The 9,502-nt window shown below is 40.6% G+C and overlaps 1 protein-coding gene across 2 annotated transcripts; it reads right to left on the reverse strand.

The window, feature by feature from the left end:
* Positions 1 to 455: 455 nt before the first annotated feature.
* Positions 456 to 8,897, reverse strand: LOC106954337 (uncharacterized). Of its 2 annotated transcripts, XM_015043751.1 has the most exons (8): positions 8,772 to 8,897; positions 6,403 to 6,479; positions 6,044 to 6,311; positions 4,202 to 4,240; positions 3,282 to 3,311; positions 2,480 to 2,568; positions 1,432 to 1,554; positions 456 to 1,077 (listed from the first exon to the last, which is right to left on the reverse strand). In XM_015043751.1, the coding sequence occupies exons 1-7, from the start codon at positions 8,836 to 8,838 to the stop codon at positions 1,456 to 1,458; spliced, it is 669 nt and encodes a 222-aa protein (XP_014899237.1). In that variant the 5' UTR covers positions 8,839 to 8,897; the 3' UTR covers positions 456 to 1,077; positions 1,432 to 1,455. The 2 variants fall into 2 exon arrangements, with proteins under 2 accessions (XP_014899237.1, XP_014899238.1); XM_015043752.1 differs by lacking the exon at positions 3,282 to 3,311.
* Positions 8,898 to 9,502: the final 605 nt, after the last annotated feature.

Consider the following 9,502-nt stretch of genomic DNA (forward strand, 5'->3'; position numbering starts at 1 on the left):
ATAATATCAGTGAAATAAGGACATAGTTGGACAGGATGCTGTAGGAAAATTTGGAAGCTTCACTACTACAGGTTACAGATGATGAATGTGTTAAAATCACAATATTCTCATTTAATAAACTATATACTTATCAGTTTAACATCTTTCTGTTTGAATGAAGCAAACCTCATTAAAAAAGGAATGAGATCAGTTTATGGTGAATATATATTTATTCTCAGTCATCCAAACTATGATTACTGTTGCATAATGAAAAAGCTTTCACATCAATTTACGGACACTTGAATTCTAGTTGTCAGATGAAGAATTCATATTAATTATGGAATTGAATAAATGAAGTAAGAAGGAAAAAATGGAAGTGATAATAAAAACCAAATGTTTACAGTTTTATTAACTTATAAATGTAGATGATGTAACTTTATCAAACAGGCTTGATGTGAGGGTTTAGACTGTCTTCAGTCAGAGGCTTCTTCCATTTCACTGTTACACAGACTGCTACAAGACATCTTTCCTGCCAACAGCCATCGACATCTATAATAACTGAAGATGGTCATTGCAGATTAATTTGAATTTGAATTCATATGAGTTACAACATTTAATTTCCCTTTGGGATCAATAAAATATTTTAAAATTTAAATTGATGTCCATCATTTCATTGCCTTGTACACCTTCTCTTCATCACTCCACGTGTTTGCAGGAAACCCTGTTTGATTGATCGATTTATATAATACTTAACCAATAAAGATGACCAAAGCACTTCACAGCAACATTCACATCACAAGAGTAAGAAAACACAATAATAAGGGAATAATCATAAGGGAATGCTGCTCTGCTACCTGCTACTAAAGCCTGTCTAAACAAGTCTTGAGCTGAAGCTTGAAGATGCCCGAGTCAGAGAAGGAGCAAAGGCCCAGAGGAAAACTGTTCCAGAGTCATGGTGCTGGCGCCGAAAAGGCCCAGTTACCCTGAAGCTTCAGCCTTTTCCTTAGGACATCTGATAAAACTTCATCTGATGACCTGATTTCTGCTGAAGGTTGGGGCAGTTTGGCCAGCGGTCGGTCGCTCCTCCAGGTTTCGGTCCTGTGAACACAGAGACATTCAGGTTATTAGTGAGAAAATTAATAAATCAAAAGTCAGACAATAAAGTTGTAATGTTCAAACAAAAAGCGGCTCCAGGAATTAAAGTGCAGCTGCAGGAGCTTCTGCTCCCTAGGAACGTCTGTATCTCTGGACCTGAGCTCGTCCTCAGAATCAAGGCGTTCTCACACCTCATGGTCCAGTAGACCCGGTTCTGTTGGAACCAGAACTTCATCATCTGCCAACCCGGAAACATTGAGGTGGTATGCAGACAGAGATTATCGCCACTCTGAGGTTCTGCTGAGGTTCTGCTGGGTTGAAATGTGAAAACAGCTGGTGATACCCTACAGAACCCACCGAGTCAGGGTCCATTTCAAACATTCAGCTGTCTGTCCTCCGTCCCAGGACAGACAGCTGGGACGGAGGACAGCTGTCCATCTCTAGATCATGTGGAGGTTCTGCTGTTTCACCAGAACCGTCCTGGAACATAAAACACACAGAGTCCGATTTAAATTCAGTCAGACGATGAAGGTCAACAGAACCAGTGAGCTAAACAGAACCCGTCTGGTGTCACCATGATCCGTCTGATTCTCCGGACCTGGTTGGTGGTTTGTGAGAGACTAACAATCTGACAGAAGATACTTAACTGGTGGATGTCTTCCAGACCTGGCAACCCTCATCGCTGCAGCTAAATATTTCTGACCAGAACAGGAACTTCTGACCAGACTTCATGTGGTTCCCATCAACTAATTTATGATTGTAGTTTTTTTGAGACTCAGTCAACCGAATGCACTCGTTGTTAGATGTGCAAATGGTGGAGAAACAATTTACTGTTACAGGATAACTGTCCATCCGCTGTCATCAGTGGCCATGCTAGCTAGCTTCAGCATTCAGGACAGGCTGTGCTGCAAGCAAGAGAATGATTGACAGCGCTAAGCTCCGCCTCCTGGCTCTGATTGGTTGTTTGTAGTTACTGGGAGAAGACAGAGCAGCTCGACTTTTCACAGATTATCTGTCTCATAACATTCTGTCATGACACACTGACAGTTTCAAGAAATATGTAAAATATATATATATATTATAAAAGTTAAATTCTATAGCTTTAATAGAAATTAAGGAACTAAAGTCTGTTTTTTTTTTTTCAATAAATTTGTTGTACAATAGTTACTTTCTGAAGTGGTAAGTGTTTAGAAAAGCTTGATAATCATATTTACATTTCTTTAAATATAGTTTTCCCAAATGACATAACATGCATAATAATAATTAATAGTTGCTGTTCATATAATCCTTTTGTATGACTGGTTAACATGTCGCCTGTTGAAAGTGTGATGTGGTGCATCAGGCCTCAACTGTCCCTCTTGCCTTGATTCCAACTTTATTACTATTCTGCCTCAGAAAGACCCACCTGCTGCGACCCATGAGCCACCGCAGTGAGGATGAGGATGAGGAGGATCAGAGAGGCGACAGCAGCAAAGTGATTTCTTGTGTTCTCATCTGCAGAAACATGAAGTCAGACTGAATTCAGGTCAGAGAGACGATTCTGGAGCAGAAACGGGATCTGATTCAAACCTAAACCTGAATAATCTGTGGCAACAGGTGAGCAATATGAAGCTTCATCAAGACAGAGGAGAGAGAGTCAGTGCTGAGGAACATGTTGAAGCTGAAACCATCAAGATCCAGACAGAAATACGATTTAATTATGACGGATACTCTGAGATACATTTGTTTTACTTCTGGAAGTGTTTCAGCTTTTGGCAGCTAATTTAAGTTTTAAATAAATAAATAATAATAAATAATAGGTTGTCTATTCTCAATTCTATTATACAGAGCTCTTTAATTCCTGCCTGTACCGCTGGAGGTAAATGTCTGTCCTACACTTGTACCAGAGGATGTCAGAAAAATATTTTAATTAATAAATGTCACTAAAATATTGTGTCCATATGGTCTTTAAAGATCTTCTACTGATGAATAATGAATATTTTTCCCTGCATGCATCTTTTAGTCATCAGAAGAGTAAATGTAAGAATAGCAACAGATGTTGCTGCTAGCACACTATGCTAGGTGTGAGAAGTTGGGCTGTTTATTCCATTTGCCTTTTTTTCCATAGAAGTTTAGACTATCAGATTTTTAGATCTTCTATACCTGAAAGAACCCCAAAGTTAACCTACATTACTGTCATCCCCACAGATGAAGTGACTAAAACTTACCAGCAGGGGGCAGTCTGGGTTCATCCAGAACTGAAAACAGATCGGAGAGCAAACATTAGCTTCATTTACTTAAAAAAACACCTAGGAGTATTTTTATTGTACCGAACTTTTTACTTTTACTTGACTGATAATATTTTGAAGTAACAACACTTTCATTCTTGGTCGACAGTCGCTGTTGGCACTGAATGAGGTTTTAACCCCAGAATTGTACCAGACACACAGTTTATGTCAGAGTGAGACATCGTGTTTGTACAAAATCGCTATTGTTCCGTTATTTTCCATTTTACGTTTTTACAGTAAACGGTAGGTTTTATCACTGTATTGTATTTATCTCTGTTCGGGTGGAGTAATCATCCAGTCATCTGAAAGTTGGGTGTTCAGTTCCCGCTGCCTCATGTTGATTTGCCCCTGAACATTAAGCCTCAAGTTGCTGCTGAGCGATGTGTGAATGCGGCTCCCTGATTGGTTGGTAAGACTAGAGCAACACATCCTGTATTTAACCTCCGGTAAGTGAAACTTTATGTTGTAAAAAAAAAAAAACGGTGAACTTTTTTTTCTGCCTGAATTTATTATCGTTATTGATTTTCTCTCTTTTTTAACCAATTTATGATTCTATTCTCTAAAATAACCACAATTTGCACAACTTTATTTTCCATCTGATTAAATTTAACTGAAATTAAATCAGTTATTCAGTACTACAGTCATCTATTTGTTTAACATAGATGTTGGCCATTTTTTAATTCTACATGAGTAAAATACATTGAAGCGCTGCTACTTTAGTATAATTTTGTGATATTCTTGAATGAATTAACTCAGAATCCAGTTTTTACGTTTTTAAAGCTAAACACCAGCAGATTTGTTGAATAATGCTGCAGTCAGAAGTAAAGATCAGGTAAAGAGTCACCTGGGCGGGATTTTACCTGCGGGAGGCTCAACAGCAGCGGGCGGCAGCGGGCAGGCTGGAACAGAGCAACACGATCAGCTTCATTCACTTAACGAGGAGTTTGACTTTGTTTCAATGCTCTCAGAAAAACACGACATATAAACTTATAAACTTAGAGTAGAAAAAATACGTTAAAATTACAAGCATGCACAGGTGCGAGTGTCTGTTAATTTCCATCCTTTACGCTCTAACAACATTTTTCTTCTGCATGTTCTGAAAAGGGAAGCAAGTTTTCTGTGTGAGGGCAGCCTGGAATCGGCTCCTGTCTGAAATCAGGATGTCAGAATTGGTTCCACTGGATTTCTTAAAAATAGGCAACGAGATGCTACTAAAAGAGATGTTTAGTAACACACACACACATATATATATATATATATATATATATATATATATATATATATATATATATATATATATAAATAAGGGGCAGCTTAGATTAATAAGTTCATTTAAAAACAAAATAATCTGCTTTGAATCAGGGTCTTTCTTTGCTTCTCGATGGATTCGGCTGAGCAGCAAAGTGTTTCTGCTGCATCAGGTCCAATCAGAGAGACAGCGAGTCATTTCTGAGTTAATTCAGACAAACTGACTGATGAAATAAAGCAGAAGTTCATCAGATTTTATCCTAGAAAGCATCGCCTCGATTTCACTGGCTGACACAGTGTGATTATTAATCATCATTTAACCACATATTTAAATGTGTGATCATATTTCAGATATTTGAGGCCATTAATGACTCATTTTTAGAAGCGGAGGCCACTGGAGGATTCAGGCCAGAACAACTAGAGTAATCAACGGTTTGGCTGCTTTAAATGCGCTGACAGCCGATGGGCAGCTGATCCTTCATGAGCCAGTGCGTTTCCACTGACCATAAAACTGTAAAGATTGAAATTATGGAAATAAATGGGCTTAATGGAAAAAACGCCAATTTTGAAATAACTCGGATTTTTCAATAAAACATCTTTTTGCTATACGAGGTGGGGGGTTTTTGTTGTTGTTTTTTTTTTTTTGTTCAGCCATATTTAAATTATTTTCCGCAAAACTGAGACACCTTTTCGCACCGCTGCGCTCGGTGCAGCAGCTGCACCGGAGCTGCTGCACCGGAGCTGCAGCAGCTGCACCGGAGCTGCAGCAGCTGCACCGGAGCTGCAGCAGCTGCACCGGAGCTGCAGCGTCACACAGTTCAGAAGAGGCTGTGCGTCACTCCAACATGTTGAATCCATAAATGTTCTTTAAAATCACCGACTATAATTACACCAACACCGCGTACGCGGAGTTTTCCCAAATATAACAACCTGATAGATGATGATGAGAAACTGTTTACATCTGTGACGTCCCCTCCTGGAGGGATAATCTGTCATTTTACTTATTGTAAAAATTGTTCTTTGTCCCGAGGCACAGTGGAAGTGGTACCGGGCCCAGAGTCTCCTGGCTGGAACAGCAGACGGGTCGGTGGGCCTAAGCCGACTTTTCCAGCCAGCTCCGCTTTTCAGGCTGGCCCTGAAATCATTTCATGTCTGGTGCTGAGAGGCTAATTAATGTCTCAATGAGCTGAACGAGCCGGGCAGTAACAATGTGACACCGTTATGATTTCTAATGACTTGTCACGTGAATCAGCTTATTCACGAGTGATTTCAGTTTCATTTTATTGAAACATGAAAAAATTATGTTTTTTAGACGTTCGCAGAATTTAGACACATTTGTAATGGAAACGCATCCGTTTTTTTTCTTCTTTTTTTCTCAGCTGGATTTTCTGAAATATTATTTTTTAAATGAATGATAAATAGATTCGGTCCAGAGTTGTGCTGCCGGTCCGTACCGCTCCGCTCGGTCCGGTAAGGGACTCCGGGTCGCTCCAGGTACAGAACGGCTCCATCCGGCAGGTCGGCGCAGATGATGAAGACCTGCCCGAGATGACAGACCTCACAGCGGGACGCAGGAGGGGAGAAAGAGGAAGAGGAGCACTGAGGAAGAAGAGCGGAATCTGGATCCTTCGTCCACAGGAACCTCTGGTCGTCATGGTTACCGTGGAGCTGCGTAGCGATCACGGCTGCTGGATCCGAGGACCTGAAGCAGGTCAGGTTGGTCTGAAAGGCAGGAGGATGTCAGAGTTCCTGCTTGTTTCCCATCATTCATAAATCTGACGGATGTTTCTGTTGTTTGGTTTCTAACTCTGACCTGCAGCTTACGGGTGGCGGCGGAAGCTGGAGCCGTCACAGCACTTAGCAGGAAAACATGGAGGAACATGTCTGAGTCTGCAGGACAAAAGGTCAGATTCAACTACCTCTGTTGTTCAATTTTCATTTTTGCTTCATGTAAAGTGCATTAAATTAAAGGTTATAAACTAATAATCTTCAAAGAGACATAGATGGAGGCAATTTGCAGAAAGAACAGAATTAGGCTGAAAGGCATCCAGGTGGACACACCCGTCACTAAAACACATTTTCCTGGAAAATAAATTGTCTCAAAAATAATCACTAAATTATACTGTTTTTGGAGTTTTTGATAATGATATTATAATACAAGTTCGCCATCTCAACGACCAATAAACTTTATTTTTTTAAAGAACAATTAATAAAACTGGAAAAAATGCACATGTCCAATTAAAATACAACCAAAAACAATAAATAAAATGGTAATAAAAAACCACACACAACTGAAACTGAATAAAATGGATTACAAAGACTAAAAACTAAACTGCCCTTCAAAAATGATCAGACTGGAAATGATGAAGCTCATTTTAATTCTTCATGGATTTAAGGTAAGGTAATTTTATTTACAGCTCTTTGTCAGCAACAAAGCAATTCAAAGTGCTTGACACGAATTAGTGGAAATACAAACAAAAAGACAAAAAGGTAAAAACGACATATTGGTTCTTCTTGTTTAATAAGAATAATTAGTCTGACATTTAGGGGTTTCTCTGGATTCTTGTTCTGATGAAATTAGTTGTTGGTTCTCCATGTTTGGTTCTCTAAAGTAGATATATTTTCTAAGTTTGGTCTAGATTTATTACCTGACAGCAGTTCCTCTGGGTCTTAATCTGATTTTAAAAAATTTTATACTAAATGTGGATCTAAGGTAGTTTGTCTAGATGAACCGAGTTTTTCTGGATTTTAGTTTGTTCTAATTCCTGCTTAATTGATTAATTGCTTATTGTCCCAGGCTCTGTTGTGCATCATGATTTTGAAATTTCATTGTTAAATTACTTTTGAGAATGAGTAACTAGGAAAGTAACTGGATAACGTTTCTTGAACTTTGACTGAAATTACCAAATATGTCTTAAGTCAGTGTTTCTCCACCCTGGTCCTCACCGGCCCCCCTGTCCTGCATGTTTTCGGTGTTTCCCTTCTGCCACACCTGAATTGTATCCCTGGGTGATTAACGGGCTCCTGCAGTATTTGATGGTCATGCAAACATTTGAATCAGCTGTTCTGGAAGAGAGGCACATCTAAAACATGTAGAGCAGGGGGCCTGAGGACCAGGGTGGAGAAACACTGTGTTAAGTGAAATTTTACTTCCCGATTTAGCTCCTTGAAATTGGGCCTCTGTCTCTTTAAATACTTCCGCTCCTTTTTGAATTCGGACTTCGGGCCAGGCAAAAAAAACAAACAAACAAAAAAAAACGGCAGAGGGATGAAGAAAAACTTTTCAAAATGATTAAGGCTGCGACAGACTGGCAACCTGTCCAGGTGACCCCCCCCCCCTCGCCCGAAACGTTAGCTGGAGATGGACACCAGCACCTCCCGACCCCACTGAGGGACAAGGGTGTAAAGAAAATGGATGGATGGAAAATGATTAAGGCAGTAACGTCAGTGAATCAACAATTAGACTGCCACCAGAAAACCCGAGCTTGGATATGTTTTTTCATATGTCATAGTACTAGCATAAATAATATAAATGGCCATTTAAATAACAAATCATACTAATAGATTAATCGTAAATAAATAATTGAAGAGAAAGCGGGGTCGGGAGGAGGGCGCCGATGATGTGTAATCATCAAAGGGGCGTAGCCTTTACGCAGCAGGGCCGAGCGCAGCGCAGTGATCTGACCAGAGACTGCGCACATGGTTCCTAAGGTAAGACTGAAACTCTACAGTCTGCGGCAAACTGTGATAAACTTCTACAACTGCACATCCTCTGGTATACCATGCGCCTTCTCAAACTGTAGAAATAATCATAGAAGAGCCAGGGTAATAGTTTTTTGTCCCAGTCCTGCGCTGGAGGAGAAAAGAGCCAGACGTTGAACTGATGGATGAGAAAAAAAGTGCAGAAACCTGCGCGCTAATCAAAATAATAGTTATCAGGAATTTGCGTCATTATATTCTTTTCATTGATATAATTTTACGAAGATTAATTACAATTAACCTCTGCGTTGTACATATGTTTTCAATAGAGCAATATACTTTTATTTTAATCTATACAAACCGATTTAAAGACTTTATGTGGCTTTCTGAGCAATAACTGCAGCGAACAAGAACACATTTTTTAAAAATAATTATTTTAATATTAAAATTAATGCCCAGTACAACTGTAACTTAGTTACTCACTGTGATGATCTGACGACCAGCGGACAGGTTGGCGGATCGCAAAGTGCAGCAGAAGTCGGAGGATCATAAATAGCAGCGGCCAGTGGAGGAAGCTGCCTCCCTCCCTCCTCCTGGCCAGGAGGGGGGGAGGAGCAAGCCTCCCTCCCTCCTGGCTACGCAGGAGGAAGGAGGGAGGCTGGCCACGTGACAAAGCCCAGCCTCCTCCCCTCACCCCCCTCCGTCAGACGGGCCTTGGTCTGAACAACCAAAATCAGGCGCATAATTCGATCCAGATCCGAAATTATCTCCACAGGAAAATTCATCGCTGGTTTGACCAACTCTTAACACGCTCCTCTAGATGAAAAACGGAAAGCTTTCGGTTAATCCCACAGAAATCCTGACAGCATGATGAAGAAATATGTGGTGAACTGGATGATGGCGCTGAGCGACTCTAGAGCAGCTGACAGAATACGGAAGTAACTAAGAACCAGTTTTGGTTGGATCCCCGCCCCGCTCTGACGCAGCACAACTTTCAGCCTGGACGTTCACCCAAAACGGGCACACACTGCTCCGAAGTACAAAACAGCACGCTGCCTTACTCTGACTGGCACACACACACACACACACACACACAGGGGCGCCTGGCCTGCAGGATACTGTCGGAGGGTTTCTACACCATCACTCCACCTGCAGAAGGAGGGGATGACGGGGGGTTGCAACGTAAAAACTCTAATGTGTGAAATTTACATATT

This window comes from Poecilia latipinna, unplaced genomic scaffold, assembly GCF_001443285.1.
Source record: "Poecilia latipinna isolate Pla-1442-1.1 unplaced genomic scaffold, P_latipinna-1.0 Scaffold647, whole genome shotgun sequence".
Classification (NCBI taxonomy): Eukaryota; Metazoa; Chordata; class Actinopteri; order Cyprinodontiformes; family Poeciliidae; genus Poecilia; species Poecilia latipinna.

Excerpts from the sequence above, each read along its gene's own strand:
- LOC106954337 (XM_015043751.1), bottom strand. The coding sequence starts at position 8,838 with ATGATCCTCCGACTTCTGCTGCACTTTGCGATCCGCCAACCTGTCCGC. Across the intron at positions 6,480-8,771 it reads CTGGTCGTCAGATCATCACA|ACTCAGACATGTTCCTCCAT; the intron begins GTGAGTAACTAA and ends TTTGTCCTGCAG. Across the intron at positions 3,312-4,201 it reads TGCTGTTGAGCCTCCCGCAG|TTCTGGATGAACCCAGACTG; the intron begins GTAAAATCCCGC and ends ATCTGTTTTCAG.